This window comes from Mercenaria mercenaria, chromosome 13 (genome assembly GCF_021730395.1).
Source record: "Mercenaria mercenaria strain notata chromosome 13, MADL_Memer_1, whole genome shotgun sequence".
NCBI lineage: Eukaryota > Metazoa > Mollusca > Bivalvia > Venerida > Veneridae > Mercenaria > Mercenaria mercenaria.
The window spans coordinates 45,306,273-45,332,119 of NC_069373.1; the positions used below are offsets into that span (position 1 = coordinate 45,306,273).

At 35.5% G+C, this 25,847-nt stretch overlaps 1 protein-coding gene across 1 annotated transcript; it reads right to left on the reverse strand.

Annotated features, from left to right (window-relative positions):
• Positions 1-25,847, reverse strand: LOC123528474 (neurogenic locus notch homolog protein 1-like). The gene is made up of 18 exons (XM_053521681.1): positions 25,702-25,847; positions 23,585-23,760; positions 22,386-22,521; positions 21,469-21,644; positions 20,852-20,988; positions 20,363-20,513; positions 19,751-19,928; positions 18,024-18,142; positions 13,085-13,229; positions 12,657-12,814; positions 12,157-12,272; positions 9,989-11,065; positions 9,229-9,355; positions 4,432-5,774; positions 4,000-4,144; positions 3,454-3,604; positions 823-917; positions 1-497 (listed from the first exon to the last, which is right to left on the reverse strand). The coding sequence occupies exons 1-18, from the start codon at positions 25,750-25,752 to the stop codon at positions 368-370; spliced, it is 4,611 nt and encodes a 1,536-aa protein (XP_053377656.1). The 5' UTR covers positions 25,753-25,847; the 3' UTR covers positions 1-367.

The following is a 25,847-nucleotide window of genomic DNA, read 5'->3' on the forward strand; positions in this document are numbered from 1 at the left end:
ATATTATCATATACCACGTGTACGTAACAAAATTATTTGTATTTAATTAACATTGTGTAGTTATGGTTGAACAATAAATGCAAAACTATTAAATCTAAAATTATAAATTGATCCTCGGTGCTACTATAATAGTTTACTTGATAAATCAGTGTACAAGTTTATATCTTTAATCTTCCACAAAGCATTTTAAACCTAAGAAAACGTGCACTAAGTTGACTAAAACCAAGAACATAACAATGCGTCACCTCCGTTCTTAATATTTCTATAACTGCATTTATAAACAAAAGTTTTCGTGTGATGTGTCCTCTAAACGTGTAATTCCTTGAAATCTATGTGCTACCCCTGGAAACCCCATGCCCCATCCATGTTATATTTGTGTCTGTGGAGCATACAGTGAGTCGTACACTGGGTTTCGGATAGTAATAGTTGCTTCTCCGTCCATATCTTGAAGTTCTTCTACCACTTCCTTGTTGAATATATCTGGTTCTGGTTTCTTTCTAAAATTGATAAATATCTTAACTGTATATTCCATGTAATTTATTCATTATGAATAAACAGTGCTTGGCAAAACAGCCAGTCGAAACAGCACACTGTCCACGTGTAAGGCTTTGTCGTTTTTTCTATACATCCAAAAGATTCTCTTACAGACTGTATTATATTTCATATAGGATGAAGTAACTCATTTAGGATTTTAATCCGTTTATCATGAAAGACACCGGTTGCTTTTTTCTCTCAGATTTGTACAAGACGACACATTATTCAAATAAGCGTCCAAGGTTTTGACACTAATGACAAATATATGATTTAAAAAAATATAGGTACCTTTTACAGCGCACAATAACAACAATGGCGATAACCAGAACCACAACACCGCCGGCAGCACATGCTACTGTAGGTATATGAGAGGCTATCCAAGTCTATAATATAATAATACATGCATTAAAACACTATCATTTTATTTAAGACGTGTAATTAACTCTCAATTCAAGGTTGATAGTTTAGTTTATACTAATCCGATTTAGCTAGACTGTAATGAATGCTTCGTGCTTGTTTCAACCACTCTCGTTTCCGCTAATTAAAAAATCCAGTGCTGGTGTCATATGAGAAGGTCGTGGCTCCGGTCGGGCTCGTATCCATCACCACCGGAACGAGCTATCGACGCCCTGACCACTAGATCCACTAGATCACCACTCCCTTTAAATTTGACATGTAGCAATCCATTCATTAATGTAGAGTAACATTTTCCTTATTTTGTGCTGAGAGTTTATATAAAGGATACCTCTGTTTTACAGGCAGAATGTCCACGCATTTTAAGCAGCAGTTCAACATTTTGAAAATATGAGGAAAATCACATAATAATTCAACAATATTATACACAAATATATTTATTTATGCAAAACCGTATGCGTTGACATGTAAAGAGGGAAAACGGCGATGGAAAACCAAGCATGTTTTTTTTACAAGATACTGTATGTATGTTTCAGTTTTATCATCATCAATTGCAATTATAGCAAACGTTTAATATTGATACATTATGGACACGGGTGGGAGGTTAAAGAAAGTACGGCTGTCAGATTTCCTAAGCTACTCAGTCCACCTAGTGCTTCCTAACAGTTATGATAAAAATACCTTAAACCTTTAAACCCTAAACTGCAAAATATATGAATACACACAAACTGTTGTGCAGAAAGAAAGACGTTAGGAGGTTAAAAAAGGGAAAAAAGACTAGTACTAGAATCTTGCCCTTCCGTGCAGTCAGGCTGGCGTGTACAACCAAAGCGATTGACTCTGAATTGTAAATTACAGCAATTGGCTCAAATTATAAATAATGCACTAGAGGTTTCGTTCGATAAGCATCGCCTAGATTTTTTAAGTTTATGATTTTACTTATTCTTGTAAAAAACTATTCAAATACTATACTGCATGAGATTTAAGAACGTAAAAAGGAATTACATGGAATTGTGCATTCTGGTTAATATTTGAGCCTGTTATAATATGAGCCGTGCCATGGGAAAACCAACATAGTGGCTTTGTGGCCAGCATTGATACAGACCAGACGCGCATCCGCGCAGTCTGGTCAGGATCCATGCTGTTTGCTTTCAAATCCTATTGCAATTAGAGAAACTGTTGGAGAACAGCATGGATCCTGACCAGACTGCGCGGATGCACAGGCCGGTCTGGATTCATGCTGATCGCAAAGCCACTATATTGGTTTTCTCATGGCACGGCTCAATTATGCGTTACTTTGTTCATTCGTTTATTCTGTTTTCACATTAGTGCATTGAAAAATAAAAGACCAAGCAAAATGTATTACTGCCTATGTCACGGTACGGACTTTGTCACGTTAGGGGAGACAACCGGTAGAACATTCGCTCTGTAAGCGAGGGGTCTCGGGTACGAGCCCCCGGCTGACTGCACATGTTTCTCACCCTGTGACATTTTTTGACGAGATCACGCGCCTATCTTGTTCTAAAAAAAGTCAGTTCAGCGTTAAAGTTGCTTCCACTAAGACGATAACAATATATTCATGTATTGTCCGTAAATATTGACCTGGCACTCATGAATATTCCCTTATTAATTTTCGGTGTACGAAAATAAAATAGCGATATAACTAAATATTACATATATAATTCCTAACTGATATATTGTCACATGTGCAGGTAGCTGTGCGGACAAAGCGTTTACCTGCCAATATCAGGATTGTGGGTTCGAGTCCTACGTCTGACCATATCGTTTTTCCCCAAAAAGTTTATATGCAGACTGAATACTACTCATTTGATCAAACGTATCGTGATATTTATGGCTCATTTATTAGAAGTAATCATATTTACCCGTTGTAAAAAGTGGAATAAAATTGTTTTAAAAGTATCTTAGATAAAAAGACAAATTACCTGTCACCAGCGTTCCAGAAAAAAATACAAGAGAAAAGAATTAAAATTCATGAAATGTGATACATAAAATAATATAAACGTTAACATTACACTACATTAAACTGAAGAAATTAAAAAAAAAAAGCTCTATTCACGTAAGTGATTTCGAGCCCGTGGTAACGAACGTGGAAGTAAGACACGTTACCTCTACGCCACCGTGTCATCGATAAACTTTACATGTTACTTTAGTAATGTAGATACTTTCGGGATACTAATATTGCGTAAATTAACGAAAACGCCCGAAAATATTGGTGAAGATTAATGAGTGCCAGGTCAATACTTACGGACAATACACAGATTGTTTATACATTGTATAGTATATATGTTTTATATAGAAAAATAAGAACTGAAACATACAAACTAGAATTAAATACTTGTTTAAAACACATGCAAAATGTTGATTTTTCGTTATAACAAATCATATTTTCTTACATCAAACAGATGCAAAGTGCAATTACAACACGCTTTGAAAAAGGGTTTCATTTATATACATAATCTGTAAACAAATCCCTTTAAAATATACCTGTTTTTCTGGACTTTTATTTGTGTTTGCCAGCTGAACAGGGAAGTACTGTGCGAGGGTATTATCCGAAAACGTCCGAATAGCCGAGTTCACTTCCGCATTCGTTAAGTGGTGACCATCACACTGGGCATGAAATTCAACGATATTTGGACTGCAAAACAAAACTTATATGTACTGGTTATTCTCAGTTGAGAGTACAGTTCATACATGTATTATTTATAATGCATACTGATACCAAATTATTTAAAAACATAATGTAGTATGTTTATGAAATGGGACGTTGTTCAGTTCTGGTGTTTTTGTTTTCACATTTAGAGATTTCAGAAAAACAAAATCTTCAAATAAATCGTGTGAACCAGCTAAACGAGAACAACAAAAAATCTTGCAGACCTAAAACAGTATAAGACTGCTTCTTTGACTTTTCTGTTTCGGTGAGTTGCATTTTACCAAGCTATAACATGGATATAGACTTGAACTAAACGACATAGTTTGTGCATTTTTGTCGCTCGAATATCATACGGCAGTGTAGTATAAATATATACTAACGTGTTTACGGAATTGTGAACAAGTGAAACGAATACATTTTTGGAGTCTCGGCAGGTTAGTTTTTGAAGAAGTGTAGTAATTCCTGTCTTTACTTGCGGTCTTTGTGCGTCTGATACCGGGCCAGTGAATTGCAACGAGAAAATATCTGAAACAAAGAAAATATATTTACAAAAATCACGGAAAATGAATTTTACTTCTTTGTATTATTGTTACAATTTTTAATACAGAAATATTCTCTAATGCATATACATGTATAACTGCATAAGCCAATTTCCCCTCATTGTAACAGTCGTGGCTAACATAGGTGGTCGTTGCTTCATCTAATTGATCAAAATCGTTTTTCACAGGATTTCACAATTACATTACGGAAATAGAACTTTCCTCGTGTTATGGATATAAAATCAATTTTCTAAAACAATACTGAATACTTACCTACTATCTTTGGTGCCTGGACATGGGTAGTAGATGAGGGAGTAGACAGAGATCCGAAATGATCCGCAATACACGCATAGCTGCCTTGGTTATTATGACACGCTTGCCCTCTTTGACATGGCCGATCCTTACACTCATCAACGTCTGCACTACACACACGTCCATCCCATCCTTTCGGACAGACGCATTCATAATATCCGACATGATCATGGCATTTTCCGCCATTTTGACAAGGATTTGGCTTGCAGTCGTTAATGTTAATGTCGCACACTTTTCCTGTATAACCGTTCGTGCAAACACATGTATAATCATTCACTAAATCTTGGCATTTGGCACCATTTTGACATTTGACCGCTGAACAATCATCTATATTTGATTGACAGATATTTCCATCCCACCCTTCTACACAATCACAATGGAAACTGCCCGGTGTATTGATACAATTTCCACCATTTAAGCACGGTATTTTAATACATTCGTTAAAATCTGTTTCACAGGTTTTTCCAGTCCATCCTGCGTTGCAAGCGCAACGAAAACTTCCCTTAACGTTTACACAAGTACCGCCATTATGGCAAGGGTTTTTATTCAGACACTCGTTAAAATCATCAGTACAATTTTTTCCGGACCATCCTTTCGGGCAATGACAAATACATGAACCTACCGTATTTTCGCAAGTACCGCCATTTTTACACACATCAGATGCACTACACTCATTAATGTCTATTGAACAATTCTGGCCTTGATATCCGTTAATGCAATCACAATGGTAACCTCCGACAGAATCCTTACAAACACCGTGACTGCATATTCCGCTATATTTAGAACATTCGTCAACATTAACAGCACAAGTTGGACCAGTCCACGCGGCGGTACATGTGCAGACATATCCATTGTTAGTATTAGAGCAGCTACCGTTGTGTGCACATTTCAGTAAAAGGCATTCATTAACATCGCTTTCGCATTTAGGACCTGTCCACTCGGATGGACAATTACATGTGTATGATCCGTCTGTATTGTTACAAGTTCCGCCATTTAGACATGGGTTCGCTAAAAGACATTCATCAATGTCATCGGTGCAGTTTATACCAGTCCACGTTGCTGGGCATGCGCATTTATAGCTTCCTATACTATTTTTACACGTGCCTCCATTTTTGCATGGGGAATACAAATTACATTCATCAACATCATTGGTACAATTATCCCCGCCCCAGTTACTCGGACAGCTACATGTATACCCTCCATCATTATTTATGCATGTGGCGCCATTTTTGCAGACCTGCGTGAGACATTCGTCCACATCATCGTTACAAGTGTCTCCCATCCATCCGCGGAAACAAGAACAACTAAAAGGTAAAAATCAATTTAAGTTGCTTATTTCAACTGACAACAGATTACCTTGGTCTAAGATTATAAATTTGAGAGTAACGGTCTCCACGGCCAAGTGGCTAAGGGTCGTTAGCTTCGAATATATCACTTGCTTCTCATTACTGTGGGTTTGAAACATCGTTCGGGATGTAGACGTCTTATATTTGAGGATGCCATCGATTGCTTACGGCCCGTACATGAAACAATGCCGGAGGACACCTCCGGTCAGGAGAGGGGGTGGGGCGGGGGTGGTCTTCTCCCATCTTCGAAAGTCAATATATGTTTGATGTCACGTTCAATCCAAACAAAACAAACCATGAATTGTAGACTTTTGAAAGAACCCCAGAATATAACTCATTCCTTTGGCATGCATAAAATAACAAGAGGACCATGATGGTCCTGAATCGCTCACCTCTTCCCACATGACCCAGTTTTGAGTATGACGTCGTTTTTTTCTATTATTTGACATAGTGACCTAGTTTTTGAGCTCATGTGATCCAGTTTTGAACTTGACCTAGATATTATCAAGATAAAAATTCTGACCAATTTTCATAAAGATCCATTGAAAAATATGGTTCTAGAGAGGTCACAAGTTTTTTCTATTATTTGACCTATTGACCTAGTTTTCGAAGGTACGTGACCCTGTTTTGAACTTTACCTAGATATCATCAAGGTGAACATTCTCACTAATTTTCATGAAGATCTCATGAAAAATATGGCCTCTAGAGAGGTCACAAGGTTTTTCTATTTTTATACCTACTGGCCTAGTTTTTGACCGCACGTAACCCAGTTTCGATACTGACCTAGATATCATCAAGATGAACATTCGGATCAATTTTCATGAAGATCCATTGAAAAAATTGGCCTCTAGAGAGGTCAAAAGATTTTAATAATTTTAGACCTACTGGCCTAGTTTTTGACCGCAGTTGACCCAGTTTCAAACTTGACCTAGATATCATCAAGATGAACATTCAAACCAACCTTCATACAGATCCCATGAAAAGTATGGCCTCTAGAGAGGTCACAAGGTTATTTTATTATTTGACCTATTGACCTAGTTTTTTAAGGCACGTGACCCAGTTTCAAAACTGACCTAGATATCATCAAGGTGAACATTCTGACCAATTTTTATGAAGATCCATTCACAAGTATGGCCTCTAGAGAGGTCACAAGGTTTTTCTATTTTTAGACCTACTCACCTAGTTTTTGACCGCACATGACCCTGTTTCGAACTTGATCTAGATATCACCAAGATGAACATTCAGACCAATTTTCATACAGATCCCATGAAAAATATGGCCTTTAGAGAGGTCACAAGGTTTTTCTATTATTTGACCTACTGACCTAGTTTTTGAGGCACGTGACCCACTTTTGAACTTGACCTAGATATCATCAAGATGAACATTCAGACCAACTTTCATACAGATCCCATGAAAAATATGGAATCTAGAGAGGTCACAAGGTTTTTCTATTATTTGACCTACTGACCTAGTTTTTGATGGCACGTGACCCACTTTCGAACTTGACCTAGATATCATTAAGATGAACATTCAGACCAACTTTCATACAGATCCCATGAAAAATATGGCCTCTAGAGAGGTCACAAGGTTTTTCTATTATTTGACCTACTGACCTAGTTTTTGAGGCACGTGACCCACTTTCAAACTTGACCTAGATATCATCAAGGTGAACATTCTGACCAATTTGCATGAAGATCTCATGAAATATATGGCCTCTAGAGAGGTCACAAGGTTTTTCTATTTTTTAGACCTACTCACCTAGTTTTCGACCGCACGTGACCCAATTTCGAACCTGACCTAGATATCATCAAGATGAACATTCAGACCAACTTTCATACAGATCCCATGAAAAATATGGCCTTTAGAGAGGTCACAAGGTTTTTCTATTATTTGACCTACTGACCTAGTTTTTGAAGGCACGTAACCTAGTTTCGAACTTGACCTAGATATTTTCAAGGTGAATGTTCTGACCAATTTTCATGAAGATCTTTTGAAATATATGGCCTCTAGAGAGGTCACAAGGTTTTTCTATTTTTAGACCTACTGACCTAGTTTTTGATGGCACGTAATCTAGTTTCAAACTTGACCTAGATATTATCAAGGTGAACATTCTGACCAATTTTCATGAAATTCTTGTGAAATATATGGTCTCTAGAGAGGTCATAAGGTTTTTCTATTTTTAGACTTACTGACCTAGTTTTTGAAGGCACGTAACCCAGTTTCAAACTTGACCTAGATATCATCAAGATGAACATTCTGACCAACTTTCATAAAGGTCCCAAGAAAAATGTGACCTCTAGAGTGGTCACAAGCAAAAGTTTACGGACGCACGCACGGACGCACGCACGGATGCACGGACGGACGACGGACACCGCGCGATCACAAAAGCTCAACTTGTCACTTTGTGACAGGTGAGCTAAAAATGACCGATGAGGATACGAGGTTATGAACTGGTCTCCACACTTAGCATCGGAATCTCATCTGTTTGTAGTATGGCATAGAAAGACAACGACACATTTGGGGAAGACTGAAACTATAACTCCTATTTGGAGAGCACGGGCTCTTAAAGTAGCTTACAAAATATAAATAGATCTAACGGCCCCAGAAAGGCAAAGAATGTCAATTACCTCAAATAATAAGTCATCGCTTTAAGAACACTGAGATCCTGTATTATTTTACTCTTGGGAAAATCACTGTTTGATTTTTTTTCAAATGTAACAAGATACCAAAGAGTATCATCTACATCCTTGACGACATCCAGCAAACATGTGCATGTTTGTTAGTTTTGTGCCACCGCGCCGCTATGGCGTTTGGCGCTATGACGTAATCCTTGTAACATGCAAACAATAGTGACTTTGTTTCATAGTAACACATTATTTCAGTCATATGAGCTGCTTTTTATCAAAAATAGTGATTTGTCTTTGGATAAAATCATTGTTTGGAGTTTGGAGTTCAGATGCGAAGGAATTATACATTTTATATAATAATACGCATCCAAATGAAAACCAATGATTTTATTCAAGAGCAAATCACTGTTTGTGATATATTATTTTGATTCTAACACGTTGACAACGATAATTTTCTAAACTTTGAAGATATTCACCAAATGTTTGCCCATTTTGTGTGGTTTTCTTTTCCAGCGCGCCATTATGACTTTCAATGCTATGACGCACTGATAGCTGTGACGTACAAATAGTACATGTGCTGTATAGCTTCTTTGTTTAATAGGGAAATATTCAGACAGTGTTAGAATTACTTATATACTCTGTACATATCATTAGTTCTACTTAAGATTTTAATCGTGTTTCTGTTATATTAATTAGATTTTTACCTTCCATGAAGAAAATAAAATGAGAATACAGAAGAATTAAAGTACGAATAACATTACAAGATACGTCTGGCAATAACGTACCTAAAACTGCCTACTGAATTAGTGCAGTTTCCGTTATAATTGCAAGCGTATCTTTCCACGCATTCGTTCACGTCAGTTTGACAGTGATCTCCGGTCCAGTACTCAGTACAGTTACAACCGTAGCTACCTATAAAGAACAGAATACCGAATAAAAACAGACCCTTACGAAAACATTGTGTAAACTTGTTCGATAAACCGATTATCGAACTCCTTCTGAGTTCAACGATAACTTTATAAACGGCGGAAATCGCGATTAAAAACGCCGCCGTGCTAACAATATGCTTACCAAACATGTTTTTTTTTAGTTACTACATTGTTACACAATAACGTATATTAGAAAAAAAAACAATTACAAAATTTTGGTAGACAAGTTTTTGTTAGCATATTGTACTGTGAAATCACTTAAATTCGCTGGCATGAAATTTTGCGAAGATTGCAAAAAACAGACTTCAGTTCGTATTTGGAAAGAAGGCTAATGACAAATCCATCCACAGCATACCAATTGTATTCATTAAGCAATGAGTATACAATGATCCAAACGAATCACAAACACCGAAAAAATAAGTAACAACATAAGAATCTTTAATTGATTGAAGGCGCGGATAGAAATATCTGGCTGGAAGGTAACTTTTTGGGCGGAAACGAGAGTTACCGCAAAAACAATTACCGAACATTCAGATATTTATTACGAGAGTAAATGGTTTTTATTAATAAAGAAGATAAAAGACGTGCCTTTAGCAATACTGAAATAGGATCTTACCAGGAGTATTAACACAAGTGCCGCCATTAACACATGGATCTCTAGATAGACATTCATCCCTATCAATATCGCAGTTATCGCCATTCCAACCCGGGTAGCAACTACATTTATATCCACCAAACGAATTGTGACAATCACCATTAAGACAAGGGCTGCTACCACATTCGTTGATATCAGATTCACACATGGTTCCGGTGAAGCCATTTTGACACCTGCATGCATAGCCGCCATCTTGGTTTACGCAAGTAGCGTTATTTTTGCACGAGCTAGGATCTAAACATTCGTCAATATCGACGTCGCAACTGATACCATCCCAGCCTGACAAACAATCACATTTATATCCTCCAATAGTGTTGGTACAAATACCATTTAGACAGACGTTAAAACTGGCACATTCATCTACATCTTGCTCGCACGTGTCCCCTGAAAATGCGGCGGGACAATTACACGAAAATCCTCCTTCATTGTTATTACATGTACCATTATTTTTACACGTAGTAGGATCCAGACATTCGTCAACATCAATGTCGCAGTAATTTCCGGTGAAATTGTTTGGGCATGCGCAGTTAAACGATCCCGGTGTGTCTTTACAGACTCCGCCATTTTGGCACAGAGTTGCGTTTGTACATTCATTCACATTTGTTTGGCAAGTTGAGCCTGTCCAACCGTCGTTGCAGTTGCAAGAAAAATTGAAAGCCGAACTTGAACATGTTCCGTTATGTAGACAAGGGTCGTTGCTACAAAAGTCAATGCTGCCATTACAATTTTCACCTACTTTACGGTTTGCGCAGACGCCAATACAATGGTAAGTTCCATAAGCATTTAAGCATGCCAAACCTGGTTTGCAAGGTTGAGTGACACATTCGTCGATGTCAACATCACAGTTTTTACCAGTAAACCCCTTTGAGCACGTGCAAGAGTATCCTCCATGTGTGTTTGTGCACGAATCGGCATGTGCACAAACCCCAAGTGCACACTCATTTATATCCGTGTAACATACTGGGCCTGTCCAACCTGATCTACAAATACAGGAAGTTCGTCCTACGCATCTCCCGCCATTTTTACAATCGTCATTTGCTGTAAGTTAGAAATCAAAACAGATTTTTTTTGCTTATATCTTCATGTGTAGTGGCAGTTAGTGAACAGTAAATCAGTTCAAGTAATGATTGTAATGTTGTAGTGTATCTTAGCAGATTATCACTGGCCTCGACACTTTTGGAATAGATTTGGTTCTCAACAATCACGGAACTATGTTTTTAAACCTTTAAATTGCGAGTGTGTCAACGTTCGGTTTATATCTACCCTATATTATCACTTCCAATCTTTTCTTAGTGGCACTAAATTACACATTTTAACCAGTGCTCTAACAACTGGCTATAGCTCTAAATCAACTACCAAGTTTTAACCTATCGTCGTTTGAGTTTTCCTTCTATTTCTATGTGACCACATCACACAAATATTCTGGACGTAAAAAAATAGTCCCATATTTATTTTATCATCTTGGTATTGTGGGATTGTGTGAGCAATTGGGGACTACTGTTTTAAACAAAACAAGCAACAACGGATTCTAGAATAATTATGAACTTTATTATTCACATTCGAATTATTCGGAATAGGGTTTAGGGTAATGTTTTGGGTTTATGATAAAGGTTAAGGGTTGATATTAAACTTAGTTTTACATAGAGTTTTATAGGGAAAAGCTTAAGAAACATTCTTGTCCTCAACCACATTAATGCACAGAGCTTAGCTATTTGGCATGTAACATTGTCTAGTGGACCTCTACCAACATTGCTCAAATCATGACCGGTCTATGCACAATGAAATGTTGATTCTTCAGATGTATCGGTTGAAATATAACTCAATAAGCACTGGCTATCAGTCCTGTCTGGGCTTTGATTTTTAAAAATCTCTTTTTTGCGTACGGTTTGCAAAATATTTTAATAATTTCTTCGGAAGAATCAGTGGCTCTTTTTCCGACTGTCTCATAAAAAGATAGAATCAGTGTCACCGTACTTATGAGTCATCGAATATGACGAACATTCCATATAAATTAAGGTAACAAGCTACAAAGAAAAAAAACTAATTCTTTGATACAGGCGCAGAAACACTGGTAAGGGCATATAAGTGTACAAAATGTATTCAAATAGTTTTAAATCTGAATAACTTACAAATACAGTCGGATTTTATTACTGTCACACTTTTATCGCACTTTTGAGTGACTGCTCTCCGACAACCGTCACCTTGCTGACAATTACCGCACCACGCCATCACCTCTAGAGTCAGTCTACAACAGATTTCTGACATGTACATCAACAATCATTTAAATAAGTTAAAACAGGATGGCTTTTATACAAAGTTCAGAAAATGTTTCTCTGTATTAATGTTCATCTTACAATACGGGGGTGGAATGTGGACGTTTTTGTTATAAACTGTGTTTACGTGGGAAAAAAATGTACATGGCTATTCGTACAGAAGTGGCTGACGCACAGACAAAGTAACGTGCACATGATAATGTCCTTACTGTTGGCACAGTCACAGGTAGGACGAAATACCTCCTTATCAATTTGAAATTGTTTTGATTTTCTAAAAGAAAAACATAGAAAGTAAACGAAGCTCATTGCCAAGTGTCATTACGGGTCCACTAGCTTGCTACACTACAAAAACATACGTTGTGTTTCCGGTCGTTGAATTTTGAAACCTTTTCGGGTAAGAGTCATAGAAGTTTGTCCCAAGTATTACTTCAGACAAAGGAAATATGTGTCTCGCCATTGAAGTACTGGAACCTCTGGTACGGACCTCCACATAGAGATTGTTGCTTTGACCATTCTGGAAGTACAATATTTTTCATTTTGCCTACGATTTTGATTAATTTTAACTTACACAAATATATGTACTTTCTATATGTAGCGAAATCAAAATCATCTGCTTTCTTTTTAGACCTCCGGCGCAACTACAAACGTAATTGAATACACTACAAAAGTAAACTTTTATGCAACACGATCTTAATTTCCAAATTCCTTTCATATAGAATGAATTATACTACTATAATGTCTTATTTTGTTGAGAAATCAAAATAATACAGTGCAGTACGTATACCATCTTCTCCGGTAAGCTCCCCACAAGAAAGAGCGTTGTAGAATTGGGTGTGCTCGCGGTAGACTGATGTTTATTAAGGTCAACAAGGTCACCATCACAGTCCGTTAGTTCTCCAGATTTTACCACGGGCTTGATGGCGTATGCCCTGGAAACACAGTTTAAAAGTATTCTATGGTGGCATATTTCTGCATACGGTAACCAGACAAGTTTCGAGTTTTCACGAAAAGCAGAAAAGTTTTCGTGAAAACATAAGAGCATTTCACGAAAAGAACTGTAAATATTAAGTGGAAAAAAATGCGTTAGTGCCCACTTCTGCATAAGAAAACCAGATAAGTTTCGCGGAAATGAACCAAACGTTCATGAAAAAGAGGTAAAATTTTCGTGAAAATAAAATGTTTTCGTGAAAATAAGCTTTTATATTTTCGCGAAAACTTTTCTGTTATTCGTGAAAACTAGACACATTTTTTTCGAAACTTATTTGGTTATCGTATGCAGAAATATGCCACCATAGTATTTAGCCAAAGCAATACATGCTAGTCACATAAAAAGGGTTATTATAACAGCAGCAACTTGATCTGCGAGGTAGTAAAGGCCATTTATGAAAAAAGGGGAAAAAACTCGCAAAGAATTGATTTTTGGTGAAAGCATTATACAATATGTATGTAACAGCATACTAAAAGTATAGAATGTTATCATGGTGCAAAATGCATTTTTGGGGTAAAAAGTTTAAAAATATAATTGAAACTGTGAATTTCTGGAATCGGCCCATAATGATGTCATTATTTTTATTAAGAAAGCGAAATTTTGCATGGTAGTAGAGAATTATAACTTAAAAAAATTAAGCTCATGACTTTTTAAAAAAAATCCAAGATGGCCACCAAAATCCAAGATGGCCGCCATTAAATTCTCATTACACAGGAAAACCGTTTAAGCATTTCACAAAGTTCAAATAGTGTGAAAAATGACCAGCATCATAGAAGACACACAAACTTCAATCTTAAACAAATTCAAGATGGCTTCTCAATTCCAAAATGGCCGCCACAGGGTCATTTAGACAATACAGACCCCGAAAAAGAAAAAGGCGCTTAAAATGGTTTGACTTAAAATATTTTTCTTGCATCAAACATGACCCCCATTTTTCTGATTTTTATTCAGCATTGACAATATTCGTCAAGAGAATGTAAGATATAGACATTTAAAGTAGGTCCTGATGTGTGTTGCAGCCATTGGAAATATGACAATTTTATATAGAATAACGAAGAACAGCTATTTAGTGTGCTGTAACATACAAGGGAACATTGGTAAAAATTGAAATTTGACCTGATGAGGATGGGAAAGGTCTACTTTGACTAGAATTTGATTAAAGATGATAAATTTATTGCAATTTTGCTTTAAATGTTGATAAACACAAAAAAAACAACACATTTTCAATGTATTTGTGTGTATGCACAGTATTTTTTCTCAAAACTACATTTTGGTATCCTAAGGATTGCTAATTTCTGGTAGTTAGAGGTACAGTTGAACATATTTTACAGTTTAAATGTGTAATTTGCCCCGACAGTGTAGCAGATCACAGTAGAAAATGACAAAACAGGGCAAAAGTAGGCTACAGTTATGATAACTGATTGAAAATTATGTTGTGACAGCTATTTTTGCCAAAATTTGACGAGTTGTCACACGTTACTGAAATTGCCATAAAACCTTAGAAATTGTTGGTGTAAACTAAAACCTTGTATTTACACATTTCAAATGAAACTGTCACAATCTTAGAGAAAAAAGTTTTTTCTCATAGGCATACAGACACTTAATAGGAAAATGGTCAAAAAATCGTAGTCGCATAATAACGGATTCACATAGTCCTCACTTTTTGCTCTTTAGAGCTATTTTCCTTATTTTCTTTTTAATATTTGCTGAAATCAAATGATAGATCTATGCTTGACATGTAGGTAGCATTTTCATAATAAAATAATAACACTACAGAATGTGTCATGTTGACTTAGATCATACACTACCACTATAGTTTGGGATCCCATTGTTTAGCTAATTTTGCAGTTTGTGTGTTTGACTGAAAATATTTATTCTGCATTCCTTTTTCATTTTATTCAGTATTGACAATATTCTGCAAGAAAATATAAGTTACAGACATTTAAAATAGGTCCTGATGTGCACTGCAGTCATTGGAAATATGTGAATGTTATAAAGAATTAAAAAAAAACAGCTATTAAGTGTGTCATAACCTTTAACAAAAACATTAATTGAATACATTTTACTAAAGTACGATTCGCAGTAGCATAGAAATCTATATCATAACAACACTTCCACATAGCATATGTAAATATCAGGATACGAGTTATATGACACAGGAAAATGCTTACGCCGTTAGTATCTTGAACAATGTAATTGGTCCAATCGCTATGGTGACTGTCCTATGTTATAACGTAGAGCTGGTGAGACTATATACAGAACCTTATAAATATTTTTTTCTCTGGCTACCTCGCCTAAATGATTCATGACTGTAATGATTTCAGGGGTCAGGCGAATCACTCAATGTTTCAAACTAATAATCTTCAACTAATGATAATCAGCTCAAACTCCTATATAATAAGACTTTTTTTCTTTTTTTTTGAAGTTCCTGTCAGCCAATGTCTTTGAATCGACAACATACGAGTGCCCTTTCGCATAGATGTTCAGCCGGTGTTCTCTTACATGAAGCTGCAACTCAGTATGATTGCCGTAACTCCTGGATTCTCAGCGCTTATATGCTATAAAATATAGCATTAAAATGACCCCAATGCCTTGGCAGTACTTCGCCGATAACGTTGAACCTCGTTCTCTTACTGACTCAGACGATGACCAAACCAAACGTCTCTGTCTCAGATTTCCGATGATCAGCCTGTATTTGCTATCATCTATCCCGTAAAGGTTTCATTTCTATGCGCTGGCCTTAACGCTCGAAATACAATACTGCAACTCTTCTTTAGTCTCAAACGTCATTTTTATATAATTTATCTGCCCTGACAGTGTAGCTGCAACAGCTCTTTTTTCAAGGTACTGGAATATATTATAAGTTGAATCCTTGATGTGTGGATACAGAATGACTTCATTGTACATCATCTACTTATCTATACCCTATCAGAGGTGTGCTTTGACTGGTGCTATCTATGAAACTTGTTTCTGACTGGTGCAAATTCGAACATATTTTACATTGAATACACGAGTACTTGATCTAACAAATAGTTGGTTCTCTTTACTATACGATTGTATTTAACATGATGTGTGATGCTGAGATCCATGATCCATGAGCTATGACTGTTATTAACCCAAGTCGTTCATAAGGTTATAACACACTAAATAGCTGTTCGTCTTTATACTATATAGATTTATTTATTTTGTTGGGTTTAACGTCGCACCAGCACAATTATAGGTCATATGGCGACTTTCCAGCTTTTGATGGTGGAGGAAGACCCCAGGTGCCCCTCTGTGCATTATTTCATCAAGAGCGGGCACCTGGGTAGAACCACCGACCTTCCGTAAGCCAGCTGGATGGCTTCCTCACATGAAGAATTATACTATATAAAATTGACATATTTGCAATGGCTGCAGCACACATCAGGACCAATTTAGAATGTCTGTAACTTACATTTTCTTGAAGAATATTATCAGTGCTGAATAAAAATCAAAGAAAAGCGGGGGTTATGTTTGATGCAAGAAAAATATTTTCAGTCAAACACACAAATTGCAAAATCAGCTGAAACTGAGACCCCAGATTGTGGTGGTGGTGTATGATATAAGTTTCCATGACAAATTATGTCATTTTATTATTTCAATGTCAAGCATGTCATTTCAGAAAAATAATTGCAAAATATAAGGAAAATAGCTCTACAGAGCAAAAAAAGGGAAGAAAAAAGGCTGAGGACTATTTGAATCTACCATATTTTTTGTGCCATTTTCCTATTTAATGAAAAAGAAAATTAACTGAAAACACCTTTTAATGTAATTTTGCCTCAAAACCATGATTATGATATTGGAAATGATCTTACTAAGAAAGAAAAGTACCCATACTCATATATTTTGTTAATAAATAAGGAATTTATCGCTGCTTTACGACAATTTCTACTGCCGAATGACTCGGCAATTTTGTCTGTATACTTCACTGTTGCCCCGTATTGAACCTGCTGGCAGTATGTTTTCCATCTTAGGTAAACTGCATACTGTTACTAACAATAACCAGCTTATTATATGTAAAAGCAATGATATGAGACAATTTGACATAAAATCGACGACAATTCTGGTTTAAATGTCGTTTTAATGGCGGCCATATTGGATTTAGGACGCCATTTTGTTTTCTTCTAAATTTCTAATTAGTTTACATTTTGCACAATATAGCAATCTAATGTAGTGCCAAAGTTGGACCTCGTTAGATGCATAAATCTGTTGTTATGAGCCGATTCCAGAAATCCGCAGTTTCATTAATATTTTAAACATTTTAACCACAAAAATAGACATTTTGCATCATGATACTTTTCTATACTTTTTATATGTTGTTGCATACATCTTGTGTAATACTTACACAAAAAATCAATTCTTTGCGAGTTTTTTCCTTTATTTTGCATTTTGGCCATAAATGGCCTTTACTAAGGGTGTATTCAACTCAAGTAGATTTTGCTAGGCCTAGATCACGAGAGTCGCGTAAGCATCTCAGATAAAGCTATTGTTATAATGCCCCTTTTATTTTATACCTCCAACAATGTTACTTACTTACTTACTTACTTACCTATTTACCTACCTACCGGCCTACCTACCTACCTTCCTTCCTTCCTTGAAAATACATGTATCTAAAACGAGTATTTCTTTCAGTTTCAATATAACTTTTAGTGTTACATTTACATATTATTATTATAAGGTTGCTCTCAAAAATAGTTTAAAAGAAATGACTTACGTGGTCCATGAAAATGAAATATGAAATGTAGGATTACATCGTGTATCTGTTCTCGTCGAACAGTCTCCCACCAGCAAATGTTTGAAGTGTACTATTCTGACTAAAATGATCATTTCTCCCTGAAAAAGGACAGGGCGAATAATATTTTAGTATCAATATATGGGTCACACAACCTTAAGATATTAAACATGTAAAAAGTTACTCAAAAGCTACATGTATTTCTCTAAGTCAGTATATATTAACAACAACATTATCAGTATTTGTTGAACGAATGAGAATGTTCTACGATACCGAATAATTATTTGAGCCGCGCCATGAGAAAATCAACATAGTGGCTTTGCGACCAGCATGGATCCAGACCAGCCTGCGCATCCGCGCAGTCTGGTCAGGATCCATGCTGTTCGCTTTTAAAGCCTATTGCAATGACAAACCAATAGCGAACAGCATGGATCCTGACCAGACTGCGCGGATGCGCAGGCTGGTCTCGATCCATGCTGGTCGCAAACGCACTATGTTGGTTTTCTCATGGCGCAGCTCATTTTAATTATAACATAAATATTAAACATTGGTGATAGAGCAGATGCACTGCAATGTTTTGTTTCTGGTTGTTGTTAGTTTATACTTATTTATTTTAGGTCGATTTCGAAGAAAGTTCTGTTAATCACATTCGATACCTCATTTCTGATGGAAATCATTAATTGCCACGAGGTTATCAGAGAAGAGAAGAGAAGAGAAGAGAAGAGAAGAATTATTGTTGTTGTGACGCCAATACTTAAACATGTTTTTGTTATGTACACTTTGTGTGTGCCTTCACTAAATAATCTTATTGTTCCATATTCTAGTTATAGTGTTATAGATCAAGTTATAATGATAAAGATTTATAACATGTTTCGTAGAAACGAATCAAACTGATAATCAGAATTGATTTGAACAGACCAGTAAAATGACTGGCATATCATGTATCAAATCTCAAAATGCAGAGAGTGCACAAAATAATAAAAGTATTCAAACAAACCATTTAAAATATCGTTTTTCAGTCGTTAATTAACAGATTCCAAAAGATATACATTTTGTTGAAATATCTAAATTTGGATCTTCCTGTGTGATGTATATCCACTGGGTTTTTCAGGGCGGTTTTACCCGCTACCAGAGGTGTAAGAACACTTCTGAAAATCATATATTCTTTATTTTATTCCTAAGTACGTCAAATATACTTCCCAGTGTTACAGTAAATAGTTCATTTCACCAACATCGCGGATGAATCATCAATGGAAAAGCAGTTCTCTTTTCACGTTGACCATTCAGATCATGTATGTGGTAGCCTTACCCACGGTGACAATTTTTTTTTTTTTTTTTTTTTTGATCGTGAGATAGAAATTGTGCCCTAATAGATTTTATTGAATTGTATTTTGCATAAATGACATGGCATTTTTAAAGCCGTTTTAACAGCCAAAATGTAACTTTCTATATCCTCATCCGGCTGTCAATGAGTACCACTAAGGCGCACAGTCATAAAAAGGAAAACATACAAAAAATCCGCCCCACCAGGCATCTCAATGCTTTTATTAGTACGCAATAGAAAGCATTGACCAGTTCCTTCTTTTATTTAATTAACTACGGTGATTTTAAAATTAATGAATTAAATGAAACTCATTATATCTGAATTATATTATGCATCGTTTGTTTTCCTTTTATATCTAAATTGTTAAGAATAAAAAGGTATGTACCGCATTATCTTGGACGAAATTTATTGCTGGCGTTTTGATAGGGGCACCAAAGTAATCATCCAGAGGAACCAGTCTGGTTTTCACAGTGTTCATCACATACTCCATTTCTGTAAATTTTAAACTAGAGACCGGTATGTTGTCACAGTAGCCGTTGAAAACAATGTCTACATAACCATTTCTGAAAATAAAGGGAAAAAAAACATCACTTATCTACGAATCACAATAAAGCTCAATCTTGTTTTGAAACATTCTGTAAAATTGAAATATCAAAATGAATGGCAATTAAACTGCTTGCCAACACATCGATTGATTATGAAATGCCCTCGATTTTTATGGTAGAGTTCATCCTGCATATGCATAGATGTGTAAGGCAGATCACTGGTACATATTTACATTTCTTTGACTTTGGGTATGAAATCGCTTATTCAACATGAGTTCAGGCCATTGGTTCGCACCATGGTCGCGTCATACCAAAGACGTGAAAAACAGTACTAGTAGCTTCGACCAGGTGACAATAAAATGTGACCGTGAGTGGGGTATTATGTCACGTGTATACATACGTCTTTTCTATACATGTCTATACATTAGTAGAAGTTGAGATAGATGAAATACCTGTTTTCTCTGACTTCAAAGATGTTTACGCTGATGTTACCCGTTGTTTTAACGCAAGCGTAATTTGCTAAGATGTCAACCATATAACTCTGGATATTGGTAGCATTTGGCAGAGTTGAAATAGACTCTCTTACGCTAAGAACGATTGTACCTATGAAAAACAACAAATGACAACAACAACAACTATTTTGCAACAAAAAGACCCGAGTTATACACAGAGAAGCAATGAATTAAAGTCTATATAATAATGTGTGTACGATATTAACATGTTAAAAAGTCGAACATTACATGAATTATTTCTAGCCGTTTGGCAAGTTCTTTACCATTTGTAAATAATTTGAATTGTCTGTTTATTATTTTTATCTGTATCTTCATGTACGTCCTAGATTTTGCTGTTTATACGAGTATGTATTCTACAATGACGCGTTATAGATTTTTATCATATATTGTTTTAAATCAACGTTTTTTTAACATGAAAATGTTTAATACCTGGATCTGTGCATTCTTGGTGGGATATTTTTGCACCTGAGCTTGTACATTCATGAAAGGAATCCGCAGTACAACGGTGTTCACACGATGTTCCATACCACCCTACAGCGCACCAGGCACGTAATCGAATGTCAAGGCTATAAACGATATGCATTTTTCTTTGTAGTGTAAATGTATATGTTTAAGACCTTTTATTTCAGTAGATTGTTTTTGTTAATGGTAATCCAATTTGGCTCTCTTGCAATACATCAACACCAAAGAAAGCTAACATTTAGTAACTATCTAAAGACCGTAAGACAGTAATCTTAACAAAACCAGAGTAAGAATAAAGCCTTTTAACATTCGATATCCCGTTAGATAACAACAGTGACACATTGATAAAACTCTCTTTTCTGTATATAAATTACACTTACTTAAAATCATATTTCCTTAAGCATTTTTTATATGATTTCTCAAATATTCCGTGTCGAGAGCCGAACTCTCGTTCCTGGTTGTTAATACAATTTATTCTATAAACTTCATCTAAAGTTTTAAATACCTACGTAACATATCAGTAAATGTGGTTTTAAAACCTTCAATGACCCATACATATTAAAAATTCGTGTTCTATACAATACCTTACATGTCCAACCATTGACACTATTCTCTCCTTCGCTGTCCAGTAGTTCTGTGCAGGATCGAAGTCAATAGTCTTGTTGAAAGCATCGATCAGATCAGGAAAGATATGAGGATCTGTATTTGTACTTGGCAATTCGTCTATGTCCAAAACATTTACAATCATTTGAGTGCTTCCCTAAAAATTCAAACAATAGCACTGCTCTCAACAAATTGAACAATTATGTTCTTCTACGGCACATCTCCTCCAGACCGACATAATTATATTTCATATGTGCTGTGGCCATTTTCTAGCATTTCAACTCTGGTAGAAAGCCCCAGATGCCCCTTCAAGCACGGACGGGCACCTTAGTAGAGCCAACCAGCAGCGTGACTTCCTTACGTGAAAGACTTCTGCATCTAGAAGTGAGGTTCCGAACACACAGGAACAAGTTATCCGAAAACAGTGACCTTAACCACGTGGCCAAGGAGCCCCTAAAACTTTAAAAGATCTGTAATCTGTAATTTTAAAGGTAGCTTAATATGTTCTCATTCTATCGGAAACGTAATTCTGTAGAACATGTCCGTGTGCTTGCTATTTTTGCAGCCACAAAACTATAAAATTTACTTGCTGATTAATATAAACCCTCCAGCAATGCTATAACTGAAAGGAAGGCTAAATCATACTTGCTTGTTTTAATAATAATAGCCATTAGAACAGAGTAGGTTCTGAAACGTACGAAAATACCTACCAAAGTGTACACTTATTTTGCGAACTCGTATAGATAAGGCTCATATGACAAGAAATTTATTCTTAATTTAGATAATGAACATTTCTTTTATACAAAATATGTATCCTATTAAAAATGATATTTTTTCTTCATTTAATACTTAGCTTAAGGTTTCTGCCAGTAGTTTAACATATTTTATGAAAAAATACCTTTGTCCACGATGTAACATTGACGAAACGTTTCAGGTTTCTGTTATCTGTGATTTTCAACACGTCGTGTGATACATCTTTCTGCATGTCTATAGACGTTCCGTTACACCCTGCGTTTTTCGGGTCATTACTGAGGCTGAAACATATCAGTAAAAGGTCTTACCCTTTAATGTTTTGTTTCATGCTAAAATGGTTAACTGCATTTGAGCCGAGCCATGAGAAAATCAACATAGTGGCTTTGCGACCAGCATGGATCCTGACCAGCCTGCGCATCCGCGCAGTCTGGTCAGGATCCATGATGTTCGCTTTCAAAGCCTATTGCATTTAGAGAAACCATTAGCGAACAGCATGGAGCCTGACCAGACTGCGCGGATGCGCAGGCTGGTCTGGATCCATGCTGATCGCAAAGCCACTATGCTCATTGCACGGCTCATTTATTTTATTTTCATAGATAATTTGTAATAGGACGGTCACAGACATCCGAAATTCGACGTACATGTACATGATAACACTTGTTAAGCCTAGTTTTGTAATTCCGAACGTGTCCATTTAGGTTCAGTTGGAAACTCAATATTATGTTTTCAGGCACTTTTAGGAGATGCTTTTGACGATATCTATACCTCTCTGTATAGGTATTTTCTACACAAGGGTGTAATACACCCACACTCCACTCACACTCCCTCAAGGTCTACTCGAGGTCCACTTGAGTGATACCAAAGTTTGAGTCAAGTGTGAGTTTGAGTAACGACTATGAATATAGTCCTAAAGATCCGTCGGATCATCTTTTAGTTATGATTAATCCAGTCAAACAGGGTCGACACGTCTGACACGAAGTGTGCCGAAGTTGTTTCACAACCGCGGGCAATAGTTACAGATAGCGCTCGTTGTGGATAATTACATTAACAAGGCAATATTTCGGCACTGTTGATCAAAGCAAAAGATGAAATTTAATGCAAAAATACTGGTACGGCCGATTACGGCCGATATTATGCTCGGCCAAAAAAGTGGTTCGGTCATGGCCGGACTAGCCGGACCATCCGCAACGGCCTTATGTATATGTACACATTTTGAAATCTTAATCTCTGATTTCTAGAGAGCAAACGGTTGTTTGAAATGTCTTTTTATAGTATTTGTGACATTATCTCGGGCGGGTTCTTAACAAAAAGAAGAACGCTTGTTCTCCGTCCACTGACACTGACCTGCCGATGCAAATTGTGAAATAAACATCACATTTGTCTGCGGCGCTTTGACAGTTACCTCCCCCTGAATCACAGCATTTTCTATCACTTTCGACATTTTGTCCTGTGTACGAGGTTCCAAGTGGGTTGTCAAACTGTAACACTGATAACTCCAAGTCGACGAGACATGATACACCCTTTAATGTTGATAGAAGCAATGTATTATTATAAGGTAATTGTATATCAACTAATTGTATAGACGTAATACTATGTACTGAACACTTGTATACAGTTCCTATACTATAAAATAATAAAGCAAAAATAATAAACGCAATGATCATATAAATGAGACATGAATAATTTACATTTTGATATTATATCTATAATAAAAAAGGCATGCTACATATCTTTTCTGTGCTGTTCGTAAATGACATAACTTCTCTAAAACACATATACAGAGCAATTAATTAAATAAATGCGAAAACATATCAATTAACTATTAACAATTTTAAGGAAATGTAGAGTGTAAACTTTTAGCAGCATAAATACGCTAAACAGCTGGTCTTCATTACTCTATATCATAATCAATATATCATATTTAAAATTGAGAAACTTCCAAAGACTGCTGCACACACCAGGCCCATTTTAAATGTCTGCAACATTTTCTCTATGTATTGTCAGTGCTGAATAAAGATATAAGAAAGTTGGGTGTCAAGTTTGATTGAAGGAAAATATTATCAGTCAAACAAGCACACTGAAAAATTAGCTAAACATCGAGACCCCAGATTATAGTGGTAGTGTTTGACTTAAGTTTCCATGACAAAGTCTGTAATGCCATTATTTCATATTTGAAAATGATAGTATTACCTTTATGTCGAATATAAATCTTTCATGTTATTTCAGCAAAAAATGGAAATAAAACAAGAAAAAAAGCTGTAAAAAGCAAAAATGAGAACTATTTGAATCTGCCAATACTTGACTACTTTTTTTCGCGCCATTTTGTTATACATTGTCTGTTTACCTGAATGGACGTCAAAGAATAATTTTCAGTTGTGTCCAAGTATAGCGTAACTTTCAATTTACGTATTTCAGGAATTTTTGCCATTCAATACTTAAAAGTATAGTTCATATTAAATGTAATTATTACGTAATTCGATTTTTTAATGAATGTTGGAATGAATAATTTGATCTATAATATATAGATTAGTTATGTAACAATTTCTCAAGTAGATTAAAACTGGAATTATGATTATCATTTTAAATATATTTCGAATATTTTCAGTTTTATCAAGAAACCCCTTTTGGTTATTTTTTTTATTTGTGAATTTTAGTCATTTTGGACAACATGTATTTACTTAACATAAACGATGACATCATTTTTTATTGCAAGATTATTTATCTAACAAAGGCAAATATTTTAGTCTGCATAAATAAAAATGCAACATTGGTATAAATATTGGATACATTTAAACATGGATTTCAAAATGAAAATATAATGACATGAGAAAGGTATCCAACAGGATGGCTTTAGAATGATAATTTATATTTGTTCGTCACAATTTAGAAGACATTGAACAAATACATAACAAATAATGTTATGAAACAATTAAACAGCTGAAAAAAATATTAAGATACAAGTTTTTTGTACGCACATGATAAACCGACCCTTTTGCTTATATCTTTAACCTTCTTCGATTTTAAAAAAAAAGAAGATACAAGGTATTTTATTTCTTTATAAGAAGAGTTAAAAAATACACAGTTTAATACACATGACAAAAACACATATACTATCGAAACAGGGAATTCCAGATATTTTTCAGAAAAAAAAAATATATATCAGTTAGTTTTGGAATTCTACAAGTTAAAGAATGAAGTTTGTGGCAAAGTTTTATCAAAATGATAATTATAATTACAAATGAAAAAAATATGAGTAATTTTATATCGATTATGTTGGTAATTACAGTGAATATTATCTGCAATTTAATGTAAACACAACAATAATAAAAAGCAACGAATGATATTTTTGACTAGGTCATTTACCAGCGTAATTCTTATCAAATGTTTTCATTGACGGCTGATTTTTTCTGGTTTCTTTTACTATAAAAATAAAAGTAAAATGGAACATAGATATTGCAAACCTGTATCAGAGAAAGGCATGTCAAACAAACGTAAAGTCCCGAATTTTTCATTTTACATTGCACAATATGAAGGTACCTCCCTACTCAAAATTTGTAATTTTACTAATAAACACCAAAGTTAATGTAAAAATATTTATGCTCATGAC

Excerpts from the sequence above, each read along its gene's own strand:
- LOC123528474 (XM_053521681.1), bottom strand. The coding sequence starts at position 25,752 with ATGAAAAATTCGGGACTTTACGTTTGTTTGACATGCCTTTCTCTGATA. Across the intron at positions 22,522-23,584 it reads TTCACAATTTGCATCGGCAG|CCTCAGTAATGACCCGAAAA; the intron begins GTCAGTGTCAGT and ends GATATGTTTCAG. Across the intron at positions 20,514-20,851 it reads CCAAGAATGCACAGATCCAG|GTACAATCGTTCTTAGCGTA; the intron begins GTATTAAACATT and ends TGTTTTTCATAG.